Below are 17105 nucleotides of genomic sequence, written 5' to 3'. Positions count from 1 at the left end.
TATCTATAAAGTCTATAGCATATCTAGAGAGAAAGAATAATTTGCTAGCATACCTGAAATTCTTAGTTGAGGACTTCTTATTTGTTTGATCCTCACAGACAAGTATCTTTTGTAAAATCTTTTCTGGCATCTTATACATGTCATCTGTGTGCTTTGCATCTCTTCCTGCTTTCAGTCTGGATGATCTCCTCAACACGCACAGAGTGTCCTGGTCAGACCTATTTTCCAATGATTGTGAATTTTCCTTATTATTTAATAGTGAATCACAAGTGGTGACATTGTGATGAACCGAAGTTTGCAATCCAAATGGATTTGGATCTTCTAGAGTCTGTAATAAGATGTAAACACATAAAGAAATAATTCTAGCAATGCAAAAAATCTAGAATGAGAAGAGGGGCACCTGGGTGACTCAGCTGGTTAAACCTCTGATTATTAATTTTAGCTCAGGTCATGATCTCACAGTTCTTAAGTTCAAGCCCTGTGTCAGACTCTGCGCTGACAGCACGCAACCTGTTTGAGAGTCTCTCCTCTCAATCTCTCTGCCCCTTCCCTGTTCGTGTGCACTGTGTCTCTCTCTCTTCCTATCTCTCTCAAAATAAATAAACGTGAAAAAAATTTTTAATGAGAAGAAATTAAGTATTATCTTGTCCTTTGATTACATAAAAATGCCTCTTATAAGATGAAAGTACAAAAATTCACATAGTGAAAAATTTAGTATTACAATAATAAAGGATAATGCAGATTTAAAAACCTAAGAGAAGAAGAGGAAAAATAAAAACTATTTTTATCACTATTCATCCCTAAATTTCAAGGGCAAACCTAAGGTTACTCTAGGTGCTGTAATGTCACAGGAAATGGGTAGCAAAAAATGATGAGACATATAAAAACATAGAAACGTCGCACTAGACCAGATCAATGTTCTATTCAGCCCAGTGTTTGTTGTTTGACAGTAGGAAGGATATTTTGTGGGACAAGACAGTAGATAACTTCTGTTACATTAATTTTAAAAGATTACCGGTATATCATGAATGACTCTAACTTACCCTTAATAATACATTATAGATTTAACCTTCATGAAGATGTAAGTATTTTTATACATATCATGTAAACCTTTCTTCAGCTTATTTATATATCCAGCTTACAAAGCTTCTTGGGGTTTAAGTTCCATATTTTTATTACAGCTGAGTAAAAAGGTATTTAATTTGTTCTAAATCAATCTCTTTTTTAAAGAATTTCTTTTTTTTTGAACACTTGCTAATTCGTGCTCACTCTATTAATACCGATCAACTGTAATTTCCTACATTTTACTCATATTACCTCTTTTGAGATTAGAATACCACAATATTTAATTTAACCTTCATGCCCTATCCCCATGATTAGTTTTTATTTTTCTAGATTTTTTTAGTTTTATTATGTCTGTATTAGAATGCTTTTTATGAGAATTTCAAGCAGCATTATGCCAGGTATGTATTCTTCAACATGAGCCTAGTATCATGTTATATAGTGTCCCAGGTATATTCATTAGAGTATCCTGGCAATAGCCACAAGCAAAAGAAGAAAAGAAAGAAAACAATCCAAATGATCATTAGTGAATTAGTTAAATAAGTTATATTTTATATAATATATGTATACACACACACAAAATATCCATATAGTGGAATAGTATTCAGCATGTAAAAAATTTAAGTAGTATGCTACACTTGCTGACACAGATAACCAAGATGTATTATTATTAAATTTAAAAAACAAGTTCCAAAATGTCAACTATACTTCAATTAAAAATATTTTTAAAAGTCGCAAAGTATAATGTATAATATAGTCTCATTTATATAAAGTAAACTTACATAAAATATGCACAGAAACAGGGGCACCTGGGGGGCTCAGTCAGTTGAGTGGCTGACTTCGGCTCAGGTCATGATCTCACAGCTTGTGAGTTCAAGCGCCACATCGGGCTCTGTGCTGACAGCTCAGAGCCTGGAGCCTGCTTTGGATTCTGTGTCTCCCTCTCTCTCTCTGCCCCTCCCCCGCTCACACTCTGTCTCTCTCTCTCCCAAAAAATAAATAAACATTAAAAAAAAAAAAAGAAAAAAAATATGCACAGAAACAATTGGAGACAGATATACCAAACTGTTAATAGTGATTATTTCTGAAATGTGGAATTGTGGAGGACTTTTTCTTATTATTCTTATTATTATGTATTGCTATAATATTTGATTTTTCTGTATAATCAGGATGCATTACTAATGCAGTCAGGAAAAAAATTTTCTTTAAAAAGTAAAAAACCTGTCAACATAAAAAAGAGACTTGGCAAGCAGTAGCCCACTGCAGGGCCTCCAGGCATAATACTGCAGGGATTCTAAACCCAAGGAATTGTACCACTTGACAGGATCCTCAGACACAGACTTCAAAGTTCTGCTGAAGCCAGGTGTAACTTTTCCCTCTCTTGGAAGCTCAACCACATATGTTCTATCCTTAACCAGAAATTAATGTGCAATATCTCATCTCTACTCCACACCCAGGGAGACACAGTGATTTTCTGAGCTAGTGGGAAAAATTCTGGTAAATAATTATTTCCTTCATAAATACAAGCAATATAATGATATGTCTTCTCAGGTCTTTTGGTGAGAAACTTATATATTTTGACATTTAGACGCCTTGAAAAGTCTACCCCAGGCATCTCTAGAAAGATCAGTTTATACTTTAAATTCAAAAGCATCTTCTGAGCATTGATATTTGGGTAGAAAATATGAATTTAAAATAAAGTATATGGGCAATGAAGACTTGCCAAAGGTCATTATAAAAGGCAAAATGACAGACTCATACTTGCACTTACATGCTGCAGTGAAAGATGCTTGTCCTGCAGCTCAGCTAACTTAGAATCTTGGTCAAAAAGCCGAGGAGAACAAAGAGACTCCAAGTTCACCTCTGTTATTTGTATACAATCTTCACCGGTCTGAGACATCTTGGGCTCCACTCCTAAACATTCATTTCCAGCAGTGAGACTGCTGCCTCCCTCTGTTTTGTGACAGATGGGTCCCACAGTGGCTTCTGATAATGTGTTTAAGGCTGCTAACAATTCAGTTGGCGATGCATTATCCTTTGTGTTTTTTAGTAAATCTCTGTGACATGTCAAAGACACTGATATGGAACTTGGAGACTTGCTCAATGGGTTGGTCAACTCTTTAGGATCGAAATCACTCATTATTTCAAATAGTCTTTCCTCCTGAGTGATTTCTGGTGATGTGAGTAACCTTTCTAAGGTAGACACAAATGTTTTAAGAGAGCTTTCTTCATCTTTGGTTTCTTCAGAATTCATAGTTGACATGGCTTCATTTCTAGACTCAGAAAACATATTTGGTACTGCTAAGATCTTCTCTGGCTCTATTAACGATTTCTCCTTTACAACCACACATTGGATACTCTAAGAGCAGTACGTGAGAGAAAGCTAATTTCAGGAGAGTCTCTGTCTGTGCTTAGTTCCTGTGTGTTCCAAATAGGAATTCCATCATTATAGCATATATAAAAAATTAAAATGAGGGGCGCCTGGGTGGCGCAGTCGGTTAAGCGTCCGACTTCAGCCAGGTCACGATCTCACGGTCCGTGAGTTCGAGCCCCGCGTCAGGCTCTGGGCTGATGGCTCAGAGCCTGGAGCCTGTTTCCGATTCTGTGTCTCCCTCTCTCTCTGTCCCTCCCCCGTTCATGCTCTGTCTCTCTCTGTCCCAAAAATAAATAAACGTTGAAAAAAAAAAAAAATTAAAAAAAAAAAATTAAAATGAAAACTTTATAGTTTTCTAGTTTATCATCTTGGGAAATTACCACTAAAAAGTTTCCTTCCGCTTGCATAAATAAAAACACTCTTTACTAATTTCCTATGCCAAATCACTAATGACTCTGAATGCATCTACAGTGGACCAAGAGTAAAAATGGCTGGGTCATAATTATAGATGCCAATTATTTGTTTAGCTAAGTTTAAATTATCTGTGCTAAGAGGCAGAGATGGCATGTATAGTTAAATTAGAAACTGATCTCAAAAATTCACTGGAGTTAATAACCATAAAATTCTCCTTTGTCTAAAATAACATTGAAATTTTATTTACTTATAATGTTTATTTATTTTTAAGAGAGAAAGAGCAGGGAAGGGGCAGAGAAACAGGGGAACAGAGGATCTGAAGCAATCTTTGTACTGATGGCAGAGAGCCCAACATGGGGCTCAAACTCAAGATCATGACCTGAGCTGAAGTCAGATGCTTAACAGATCATGAGCCCCTTAATCACTACTAAATTTTTTTTTTTTTTTTTTTTTTTAGCGTTTATTTACTTTTGAGGCAGAGAGAGACAAAGCATGAACGGGGGAGGGTCAGAGAGAGGGAGACACAGAATCTGAAACAGGCTCCAGGCTCTGAGCTGTTAGCACAGAGCCCGACGCGGGGCTCGAACTCACGGACCACGAGATCATGACCTGGGCCGAAGTCGGCCGCTTAACCGACTGAGCCACCCAGGCGCCCCACTACTAAATTTTTTAAAGATCAATAACCAGTAATAAATTTGGTGTAGTTTCACCTACTTTTTATTCCCCACCTCAGTATGAATATGTAAATGTGAAATAAAAAGGCCAAATGACAAAAGGTCAGAGGAAAACAGAGAAGAAATAAAGACATGGTTCTATGTAAATATTAAAAGCCCCAGGTATAAATCAACTGTGGTTGATTTAAACACATAAAACAAAGGTTATATTTTTAAGTGACTATTATTTTTCAAAGACATCATCTTAATAGGTTATACCTATTCTTATAGTTTTTCCAATGTTCAAAATATCATTAGACTTCCTCTTTTGAAATTGGTTTCAAAAAATATTGATAAGCCATTCAAAAAAATGTCTCAATACTTTAAAGACACTGCACTTTTTTCTAACCATTAAAAACTGTTAATTTGCTTGACCCTAAGTAACAGAATGAGTTTCAATGACTTTTGGCTCTTTCTAAAAATCAAATCCACCTTCCAATGACACAGTACTCTAATAGAATGCATTGTAATTCCAAGGCATTGGAATGCATTGTAAGCCCTCCAATGTTCTGATTTGATTTGAATAAGAGAAGTGAAAACCATTTTATTCTTCCCATCCTTTCCAACTGCCACCATTTAACTTCTCTGTAAACAGCATACAGAGTTTAAGAAGACATTTATTTATTAGTAAACTATAATTTGCTCACAAAAGTAAAAGGAATTTAGAAAAAATTCAAGAACCCAGATCCTATCCATTCTTCAAGTCACAGTACAAGGTCTCATTCCTATTTGAAGGCCTTATATCTACTAAATTCAAGGCCATTGGGGCACGTGGGTGGCTCAGTCAGTTGCACATCTGACTTTTGCTCAGGTCATGATCTTGAGCTTCATGAGTTCGAGCCCAGCATTGGTCTTTGCTGCTGTCAGCCTGTAGGTGCAGAGGCCACTTCAGATCCTCTGTCCCCCTCTCACTGCCCCTTCCCTGCTTGCGCTCTCCCAAAATAAATATTAAAAAATAATAAAAATTAAAAAATAAACAAAGTCATAGATATAATAAAGTACATATGTTGGACTCTGCCCTAAAGGAACTTAATTTCTAAATGAAGATTGAAGGCATAAACACAAAGACATTAAATAAGGTATAAACAACGTCAAAAACACTGTATGAATTCAAATGAATGGCATAAACAAAAGAGCCTAGTGTTACAAGAAGTTTTCTGGGGGAAAAAACCAGAAGGTAGAAGAGGGTTCTCATGACTGCTTGAAGAATGGTTGGTTAAACAAAGTTAAGCAGGTTTCTTTACTATAAGACTTTTCAGAGCATGTGCATTAAAATCTCTGAGGAGACTTTAGGATATAGGTTCTCCAAATTTTTTTGTTCACAAATATCCTTTTTCTCAAGATCTCATCTACTAATGTCATAGGATGCAAGCGACTGAAAAATGCTGACATAGTCAGTGAATAACGAATGCTTAAGAGGGAGCCATTACTTTGGTCAAGATTACCAGAGTCATCTGAGACAGATCCACACAGGAGAAAGGACTTGAACCAGAAATTAATTTGTGAAGGATTTAAAGAAGGGAAAAACACATATTAAGTACCACCTAGGTGCCAGACACCACGAACTATCATTGCTCTCAGTCCTCACAGTAATCTTGTGAAACAGATATTGCTATTGGTATTTTACACACGTAAATGGACACACTTGTTCTTGAAACACACACTATCTGGTTCCAAATGTTATGTTCTTTCCCTTGCTTTCTGGCTCCTGACTTAAAAGCATGGAGATGGTAATGTGTAACATATAGGTGAGATAAAATAAGGTACAAGTATGGCAGGGTGGACCTGGGGAGGTCCTTGACTACTTGAGTCTGTTGAGGGCAGAGTCAGTCTTACAGTTCTCTGATTCCCCACGGCACTCAGCAGAAAACAAAGCCAAAACAAGCACTCAACACATGGTTAGTGATTAGCAACTGGAAGATGGGAAAACAGTATCCAGCAGGAAATATTGAAGGAACTGGGGTAACACACAAACAGAAGGCATTTCTGCTACACCATCTCAGCAATTAGTTTGATAATAAGTTACATACTTCTCCTCTAGATAAACGGTAAGAGACTAATAATACTGGATAAGAAACACAGATCAATATACAGTATAAGGAAGATGGCAGAATAGAAAGACCCTAAGCTCACTTCATTCCACAGATACAACTAGATAACACATCAGAGTAAATAACTCAGAAAACGACCCAAAGACTGGCAGGACAAACTCCATAGGTAAATACAGAGAAGAGGCCACACTGAAGAGTATAGGAAGGACAGAGATGCAGTGGGGAGCTAAACAGACCTGCGGAACATTCCCTGAGGGAAGAACTCCAGGGGATGGAGGGAAGAACTCCAGGGGATGGAGAGAAGAGAGAAACATACCATCACACTGAAGGGAAGGGACCCAGGTAAAATAAATCCCTATAACATTTGGCTTTGAAAACCAGAGGGGCTGAATTTCATGGGTTTTCACAACCAGTGGGACTTAAAACGTAGAACTTTAAAAATCAATAGGCTCACCTCTTGGAGAGCCAGGAGGGTAAAAGGAAACTAAGTCCCCACACTTAAAGAGACAGCACAAAAAAACAGCCTACAGAGATATACCATAGAAGCAGCAGTTTGGAAAATACTTGGGGAACAGGGGTGGGAAATTTGTTTACTCATCTCAGAATGTGTGCCAGAGGTACAGGGATAGTTGGAAGACTTCTCCAGGAACAAAGTAGCTGGCAGGTGCCATTTCCTTCCCCATACTAAACACCTAGCCATATAGGGGGACCAGTGGGATATAGACAGTTGCTACCTAACTTCTAACAACACACCTGCTCCCATGGATTTTATGGATCCTCCCTTCCAACCCTACCAGGCTTGGTCCCCACCTGCACAGGACTGGGAGCAAATCTTGGTAACACTGTGGTCCCACCCCTAAGCACTTTTTGGATCCACCCCCCCAAAAAAGCTCTCAGTCACAGCCCATTCAAAGAGATGCAATTAAGACTCCGAGTGTACAAGCTGCCCTGACAGGGGCCAGCACCACTTCAAAAGGGACTCCTGCCCCGGGGAGAAAGAAAAACCACAACATACACCAGTCTAAATGCAGCCCCAGTAGTGGGTGAGGGGCAGACTACAGCTTGCAGCTTGGAGCCTACTTCAGATTCTGTGCCTCCCTCTTTCTGCCCCTCCCCCACTTATACTCTGTCACTCTCTCTCTTTCTCTCTCTCAAAAATAAATAAACATCAAAAAAAAAAAAAAGAATAGTTAATATCTATTGTTCTCAAACTATTCCAAAAAATGAAGAGGAAGGAAAGCTATCAAATTAATTCTAAGAGGCCAGTATTAACCTGATACCCAAACCAGATAAAGACATCACAAAAAAGAAATGACAGGCCAGTATCTCTGATGAACACAAATGCAAAAATCCTCAATAAAATGTTAGCAAACTGAACCTAACAATACATTAAAAAATCATTCACCCCAGTCAAGTGGGATTTATTCCCAGGATGCAAGGGGTGGTTCAGTATTTACAAAACAATCAACATGATATATCACATTAACAAGAGAAAGGATAAAAACCATATGATCATTTCAATCAATGCAGAAAGAACATTTGACAGAGTACAACACCTATTCACGATAAAAATCCTCAACAAAGTCGGTTTAGAGGGAACATACCTCAACATAATAAAGTCCATATAGGAAAACCCACAGCTGATGTCATACTCACCTAGGTTAGGAATGAGACAAGGATCCCCATTCTCACCACTTTTATTAGTAGAAGTCCTAGCCACAGCAATCAGATAACAAAAAAGAATAAGATATCCCAACTGTGAGGAAGAAGTAACACTTTGACTATTTGTAGATGACATGATACTATATTTAGAAAATCCTAAAGACTTCACCAAAAAACTACCAGACCTAATAATTCAGAAGGTTGCAGGATAAAACATTAATATACAGAAATCCATTGCATTTCCATTAACTAATAATAAAGAAGCAGAAAGAGAAATTAAGAAAACAATCCTATTTACAACTGCACCAAAAAGAGTAAAAAACTGCACCAAAAAGAGGAATAAACCTAGCCAAGGAGGTAAAAGACCTATAACCATAAAGCACTGATAAAATAAATTGAAAACAACACAAAAAAATGTTAAGACATTCCATGCTAATGGATAGGAAGAACAAATATTGTTAAAATGCCCTTATTACCCTAAGCAATATACATATTTAATGCAATCCCTATCAAAACACCAATAGCATTTTCCACAGAACTACAACAAATAAACCTAAAATTTGTATGGAACCACGAAAGACCCCAAATAGCCATCTTCATTCCAAAGTTAATAACTTTTGGATTTCTCACATTTCATTTTTCATCCTAGGCTAGTGGCAGATAATCAGGTTAACCAGTATACACAGTGATAAGCAAATTTCCACAGGTCCTAAAATGTAAACAAGTTCACACACACTTTTTATCAGAAATAGTGCTTGGAAGGACATATTTTTTATATTATGTTTTTAAAAATAGGTAGTCCTTAAGTGAATTTGTTTCAAAAGTTCACATGTGAGCTATGTGATGTTTACTTAACTGGTGTTGACTTCAAACAATAAAAATTCATTAAAAGCCATATTGATACATTAAAAAAAAAAAAGACCCTGAATAGCCGAAGCAATCTTGAAAAAGAAAAATAAAGCTGGAAGTATCACAATCCCAAATTTCAAGTTATACTACAGAGCTGTCATAATCAAAAGAGTATGGTATTGGCACAAAAACAGACACACAGATCAATGAAAGAGAACAGAAAGCCCAGAAATAAACCCATGATTATATGGTCAATTAATCTTCAACAAAGGAGGCAAAAAAATGAAATGAGAAAAAGTCTTCATCAAATGGTGCTGGGAAAACTGAATAGCTACATGCAAAAGAATGAAACTGGACCAGTGATACCATACACAAAAAATAAAATCAAAACTGATTAAGAACCTAAATGTGAGACCTAAAATCATAAAAATCCTAGAAGAGAACCCAGGCAAGAATGTCTCTGATATCAGCCATAGCAATATTTTTCTAGATATGGTTCCTAAAGCAAGAGAAACAAAAGCAAAAATAAACTCTTGGGACTACAAATAAAAAGCTATGCAGCAAAGGCAACAATTAATAATCAACAAAACTAAAAGACTGAATGGGAAAAGATATTTGCAAATGACATACCCAATAAAGGATTAGTATCTAAAACATATAAACAATGTATACAGAAGTGCCCGGGTGGCTCAGTCAGTTAAGCGTCTACTGACTCTTCATATCAACTCCAGTCATGATCTCACGAATTGTGAAATTCCAAATTATAGAAGCAGTGCAAGTCCATTGATAGATGGATAAAGAAGAAATGGTATATACATAATGGAATATTATTCAGCCATAAAAAGGAATGAAATCTTGCCATTTGCAATAAATGGATGGATCTAGAGTATAATGCTAAGCAAAGTAAGTCCGTCAAAGACAAATACCATATGATTTCACTCATATGTGGAATTTAACAAAACAAATGAACAAAGCAAAAAGAGACAAACCAAAAAACAGACAGTTAACTATAAAATACAAACATGCTTATCGGGGGGGAGGGAGATGGGGGTAGGGGTGAAATAGGTGAAGAGGATTAAGAATACACTTAATTCTTAATCTTGATTAACACTGAGTAATTTATAGAGTTCTTGAGTCACTACATTGTACACTTGAAACTAATATAACACTCTGTGTTAATGACACTGGAATTAAAATACAAAAAAGAAACACAGATCAAGACAATACTATTAAAGATAAAGGAAGAACAAATACTGGAAGGGGTTGTTAGACAAGGATACATTTCTATTTACTGAAATGGTTTAGTCATATTCTCACAGAGGGAAAGAATCTAAATGGCTAAACTTTAATCAATATAATGTTTTAAAAATCTAAACACATGATCTGCATAGCCAATCTCTGTTATATAGACCAACCTTTTCTGGGTGTGGTAAAATTTCAGGATTTTCAGTCTCAGGCCCTAGAAGATAACCACACATTTTACTCCAGTTTTATTAAAGCACTAAAAACATACCCTCTCACTTAGCATTTCTTAATCATGTAACTTGAAATGACTCCCTCAGACATTCGTGTGATTTATAAAATATTTTATAAATATTATACCTATTTATTGATGTAAAAGTATCATTACACTGGCAATAAACTAACAAAAGAAAATTTTTTCCATTTCTTTAAAATATACTACTTTACATGAAGATAGGTAAAATTATAATTATTTAGAATTGGTTCAGCTAAAACCCAGCTTCTCTATTTCGGCTCAGTGATTCTAAGAATAGGAAGTACAAAGAGCACAAAATCTTATCTCCTTTCTCAGGGTCATTATCTTCTCCATTATGGGTAATAGAATATAAATTAATTTATGCTGTCAAGTTAGGCATGTAAAGGAACACCCCATGTAGGGGCCAAAAGGAATCAGGAGGTTGTCCTAAATATGATTTCCCCTTTACCTCCTCACTCTGCTCCCTCTGCAATTCATACCAAGTGAAGTTGAAGGAGGATCAGGAAAAAAGGTATTTCTCAAATTCCATTCCTCTTGCTTCACACCTTCACCATCAAGGACCAGGTACTGTGACATACTTAGGTAGGAATTTAGGGCTCTTTGGAATTTCAGGCATATGCTTGAGTCATTCACTGGTTTCTTTTGATTAGGCAGTATCTAGATTAGCAGTATCTAGAGCTACAGCATAATTGTCTGGTAACCTTACCATGCATCCTCACAAGCAACACAGGTTTTTCAGGAAAAAATAAGCATAAATACACTTATCACATGGTGCAAAAATCTGCATCTTATTGGTTTTTTGTTTTGTTTGTTTTACCTTTGCCATTTGATGATGACAAAGCTATGAAAATCAACTAGGAAGGCTAACATCATGGTATTGCACACCCTCACAGGATGAAGAGCAAAAAGTTATTATGAATAAATAACTTCTTATCCTTGCATTAGAATTCTTTGTGCCAAGTAATGATGATAATACATGATACTGTGTATATCTTATCATTTAAAATCTTATCTCTAGGGGCGCCTGGGTGGCGCAGTCGGTTAAGCGTCCGACTTCAGCCAGGTCACGATCTCGCGGTCCGTGAGTTCGAGCCCCGCGTCAGGCTCTGGGCTGATGGCTCGGAGCCTGGAGCCTGTTTCCGATTCTGTGTCTCCCTCTCTCTCTGCCCCTCCCCCGTTCATGCTCTGTCTCTCTCTGTCCCAAAAATAAATAAAAAACGTTGAAAAAAAAAAAAATTAAAAAAAAAAAAAAATCTTATCTCTAGTTGTTTAAAATTTTAGCACAAATGAAAGAAACACTGTAATACGATAGATACATTTTCAATTATCTCTTTTTTTTTTTTAACTGTCTGATCCTTGGGGAGTTAGTTTAAAAACACAGAAAAAGACTTCATCCACTTTTGCCTTCTCTAAATTGTAAAGCAAATCCTCAAAACCACCTCCTTCTATATTGTTTTTAATCACCTCATCATCAAAAATGATCATTCTTCTATGCTAATACTTACTATTTTTAAAATTTGACAAGCTGATATAATAAAATATAGTATACTAGTGTGACTACTATATTAAAAATAAATGTTATTTAGAGAAAATTCTCATTTTCTAGCTACAAAATTTACTTAAAACATTTTTTACAAATTAAAAAAAATTTTGTGGAGTTTTGGTCTAATAAATTATTAAAAGATTTTGTACATTTCCTACTAACACTTGAGACAAAATGTAGTAGTAACATGAATGTAGAAAAAAAGAATTCTAAAGTGCCAAATGAGAAGAAAATGCTCAGAGGAGCTAAATTTTAACTCATAAACAATTACAACAATTACTAATTTGTTTATTTTGATCATTCTACAATTTGGTTAGTATTACTTTTGAACGATTGTATTAGAACAGAGCTAGCAATACTAGCTAACAATTTAATAGTTTCCTTACATGTAATTTAACCTAAAGTCTAGGATGATAATAAAATGAGCTTCCTGTTCTGAACACTCTGAAAGGAATAAAAGGATGAGGGAGTTGCAGTGAAGTGCCAGAAGGGAAAAGGAGCGTCTAGTCACAGCAGCTTCATGGCAGCAAGAAAAACCAAGAAGTCAAAATCCTGGGGCCCATGGCACTTTTAAAGGCTTGCAACTCAGAAGTTCAGTGAGGGTGGTGATAAGAATGCACAGATAGCAACAGCATCATATGGCATGCGTGGCTTTCAGAAGGCCAAATGTCTTACATTTCCCACACTTTTAACTTCCTACTCATTTGGCCTTCTGAGAGCCATTAACGCAAATAAATCCATATCTAACTAAGCCTTCTATTTTTAGGCAAAGAAAAATTTACTTTGTATGACTCTACCCATAAAAACATACCTTGAATGCTTCGGTGGTTCAGTGAAAGTTCAGCCTGGGGAAATGACTCAGTGACCACTGGAAAACTTTTTTTATGCCTAAAAAATTAATCAATTAATAAATAGATACAAATATTGAAACGTTAAGAAAAAAACACTTTCTCATTCAAATACAATTTAAACTTTTTTTTTTCATTTAAAGGAATTTCAAAATTGCTTATGCTCTGTCTCTCCCCCATTCATGCTCTGTCTCTCTCTGTCTCAAAAATAAATAAACGTTAAAAAAAATTAAAAAAAATAAAAAATAAAAAAAATAAAAGTTGACTGAAGAAAAGCAGTCAATTATTTTTTCCTTAATCTAATTTACTACACAAAGGCAATCAAGATATCTCTCTTAAAAAAAGAACAAAACCCTCTTGTTCCAGCTGTTTTGAGAGAAGTTTTACACATCAGGCATGGTTACTTGAAGCCTAAGCAAGAATAATTAATTGAACACTTTGTCCTGTCTAAAAACAGAAGTGATCAATATACGCTACCTTGAAAATGGAACTGACGCTGCTCATACAGAATAATTTCTATGAGGCAAATAGGAATGAATGTTGATTTTTTTCCCCTAAAATGTGATTCTTTGAGAAGAACAAGCTGACTTAAAACAAAATAAAATCATAGTCTGAGTCAACGACTGAATGTTTTTCCTTAATTACAAAGGAGAATTTAAGACATAAGTCTGAAAATAGAGCAAACTTTCAACTAAATTATTAAAAAATAGTTATTTATATTAAGTAACAGAGCAAATAATGTACATGTCTAACAGAGGAATAATTAAATGCATTATTAGTATACAGTCAAGTTATACAGTGAAATATTGTGAGGTCACCAAAATTCATGTTTTTAAATAATATTAATCACATAAGAAAATAATTTGATAATTACTAATAAATGTTTTTTATATGAGTCTTTTTATTTTTATTTTTTTTTCCACTTCTTTTTCTTTATTTAGGGTACTAATTAAGCTTTAAATGATATCCTTTGATCCCCATTTATCTTTGTGAAAAATTTTTTTTTTTTTTTCCAATATATGAAATTTATTGTCAAATTGGTTTCCATACAACACCCAGTGCTCATCCCAAAAGGTGCCCTCCTCCATACCCATCACCCACCCTCCCCTCCCTCCCACCCCCATCAACCCTCAGTTTGTTCTCAGTTTTACTAAAAATTTTTAAAAAGGAAACAAAAAAATTATAGAATGACTCTAATTTTTCAAAAAAATATCAACAGAAGTAAAACTATAAAAAAGCCTAAAATAAAATGTACCAAAATGTTAACAATGGGTCTCTAGGGCATGGATGCTGTGTTAGCCTTACCTAGTCTTCTTTCTTCCTTCATTTCTGTAGATGAACTTACAGTGCTAATATATTCAATAATAGAGTTATTTTAATAGGGTGGTTCTCCAACTTTTTGTTCTTTGGTCTCCTTTACACTCTTAAAAATTACTGAGAAACTCAAATGGCTTTTATTTATGTGCAATATATTATATTTATTTAATATAATTTTTATAATTTTATATTTATTTGTAAATATATTTATATAATTATTTTATATATTATATATATTTAAAATATATATTTATATTTACGTATAATTTAAAATAGAGAAATTTTAAAAAATAATCATTAACTTAAAAATAACAGTGAAAGCACATTTATCACGATGAGCACTGAGTAAGATACAGAATTGCTGAATCACTACATCATATACCTGAAACTAATATAACACTGTATGTTAACTATACTGGAATTAACATAAAAAAATAAAATTAAAAATAAATAAAAATAAAAATAACAATAATAATCCAGTAACGTTAATATAATTTTATGAAAATTTATTATATTTTTCAAAATGAAAATGTGGCATTATTTAACATTTTGAAAAAATTATGGCTTCATATAAGCCAGTTGTCATCTCATTATCTGCTACTGCATTCAATTTTTTTTTTTTTTTTTTTGCCAAGCATTGTTTTTTTAGTTCTTTGTTTTGAGAGAGAGAGAGAGATCTGGGGGTGGGGAGGAAAGGGGCAAGGGGGAGGGAGGGAGGGAGGGAGGGGGGGGGAGGGAGAGAGAATGTCTCAAATAGGCTCCATGCTGAGCACAGAGCCTGACCTGGGGCTTGCCATGACCCTGGAATTATGATCTGAGCCGAAATCAAACGTCAAACACTCAACCAAGACACCCAGGCGCCCCACCATACAAATACTGTTTTATTTGAAGTATATAACAAAAATCTGGCCTCATACAGGTATGCAGTTGGAAAAGGAAGGAGTACTTTAGTAGTCTTTTTGGATAACTCTAGTATCACACCAAAACTCTAAAAGGAATAACTTTACAGGTGAACTGGAAATGTAGAAATTGAAACACCAATGAACTTTTTGTATTCTGTCACATTATAACCCATTGGTCTATTTGCACTTTGAATGGATCTTTCACCTGCATGTGATTTTGTGACAGTATGCATTTGTCTTTTAGAAAATACTAATTCACTGAGTTATGCAGATCTTCCTTATACTGACAGATTATTAAAAATCAGAAAGATCACTTTTACAAATATTACCACTGATCTCACTGGAAAATTTTAGGTACTGGGAAGCCATCAAGGTTGAGATGGTAAAAACAAGTTTTCCTAACCTCTAATTTTCACTTGAAAGCTAGAACTTTTTCATTGGCAACAAATATCATAAGCTTTTCCTTGAAGTGATTGGCTTACTTCATTCATTTTCAAGACCATGTCTGCCATATACCCAAGTATGAATGTTATTTTGTCTGTCAATTATTCTTCCAAGTTCAAAGAAAAAGTGAGCTAATTTTCTTACAATGTTTATAACTCAAACAAATGCACAAGTTTTCTTAAGACAACTATCATGCTTCAGTATGCACAGAAGTACTTAGGCATACTTCCCCATCATTGCACAGCACATCAAGAAGATATATATTCAAGGGTAGGAATTCAATAAAACAATAACCTTTCTGCTTCATCAAATGCATTAAGTGAAGCTGGGTGTTTTCTTCCTTTTCTTTTTTAAGTGCTAGTTCATGGGAGTGAAAATTACAGTGACTACTAATACTAATGGGTGCCACTGCCCTGATTCATACTAAGGCTCCAGCATTTGACCCACCACTTACTTTAGCACTGTATGTGCAAATGTCAATACTATGAAAGAGGCAAATAATGTGTTAGTATTATTACGAAAATGCCTTTTTAAAAATTTTTTTTAAGTTTATTTCTTTTGAGAGAGAGAGAGAGAGCACAATCAGGGAAGGAGATAAGAGAAGTGAAGAAAAAGAGAATCCCAAGCAGGCTCGGAGCTTCAGTGCGGAGCCTGATGCAGGGCTCAATCTCAGGAACCATGAGATCATGACCTGAGCTGAAATCAAGAGTCAGATGTTCAACCAACTGAGCCACCCAGGTTCCCATGAAAATAGTTTTGATCTCACAGACCCTCTAGAAAAAGTCTCAAGGACTCTGAAGGGGTCTGCAGACCATACTTTGAGAACTGTTTTTTGTTTTTTTTGTTTTTTTTTAACATGTTTATTTAGTTTTGAGGGAGAGAGACAACAAATGGAGGAGGGGCAGAGACAGGGAGACAGAGTGGACTCCGAGCTGACAGCAGAGAGCCTGATGCAGGGCTCGAACTCACCAACTGTGAGATCATAACCTGAGCCACAGTCTGATGCTTAACTGACTGAGCCACCCAGGTGCCATGTGAACCACTGTTCAAAAAAAAACTGAAAGGATAAAGCCTTTTAAAATACAATAATTCTACAAAGTCTAATTTCAATAAGGTCTACAAATTCTTCCTTCATGTCATGCTATAAATTTGCTTTTTAAATAACATTAATAGGGAATCAACTTAATATGAACCAATCCTCATGAAATGAAACTTATCTAGAATATTTGTAAATAACACTTATGCTGCTAAAGGGGCATTTGTTTTTCTTCCAAGATTTTATTTATTTAAAAAAAATTTTTTTTAACGTTTATTTATTTTCGAGACAGAGAGAGACAGAGCATGAACGGAGGGTCAGAGAGAGGGAGACACAGAATCTGAAACAGGCTCCAGGCTCTGAGCTATCAGCACAGAGCCCGACGCGGGGCT

At 35.3% G+C, this 17105-nt stretch overlaps 1 protein-coding gene and 1 pseudogene across 1 annotated transcript in view; both read right to left on the bottom strand.

Annotated features, from left to right (window-relative positions):
* The window catches only part of LOC132680408 (ankyrin repeat domain-containing protein 31), a 128403-nt gene that overhangs the window by 94910 nt on the left and 16388 nt on the right, over positions 1 to 17105 (bottom strand). The window contains exons 5-7 of the mRNA XM_078448944.2: positions 12978 to 13054; positions 10541 to 10584; positions 54 to 328 (exon numbers count right to left, since the gene is read on the bottom strand). Of these exons, the coding sequence (XP_078305070.2) occupies positions 54 to 328; positions 10541 to 10584; positions 12978 to 13054 (396 nt within the window). The remainder of the gene's footprint in view (positions 1 to 53; positions 329 to 10540; positions 10585 to 12977; positions 13055 to 17105) is intronic.
* LOC144615844 (ankyrin repeat domain-containing protein 31-like) lies at positions 2795 to 6017 on the bottom strand (annotated as a pseudogene).

This window comes from Panthera onca, chromosome A1 (assembly GCF_046562875.1).
Source record: "Panthera onca isolate mPanOnc1 chromosome A1, mPanOnc1 haplotype 2, whole genome shotgun sequence".
In the NCBI taxonomy this organism is placed as follows: Eukaryota; Metazoa; Chordata; class Mammalia; order Carnivora; family Felidae; genus Panthera; species Panthera onca.
Note: the sequence above shows the minus strand (reverse complement) of the source record. Positions and strands in the feature narration are given on the sequence as shown.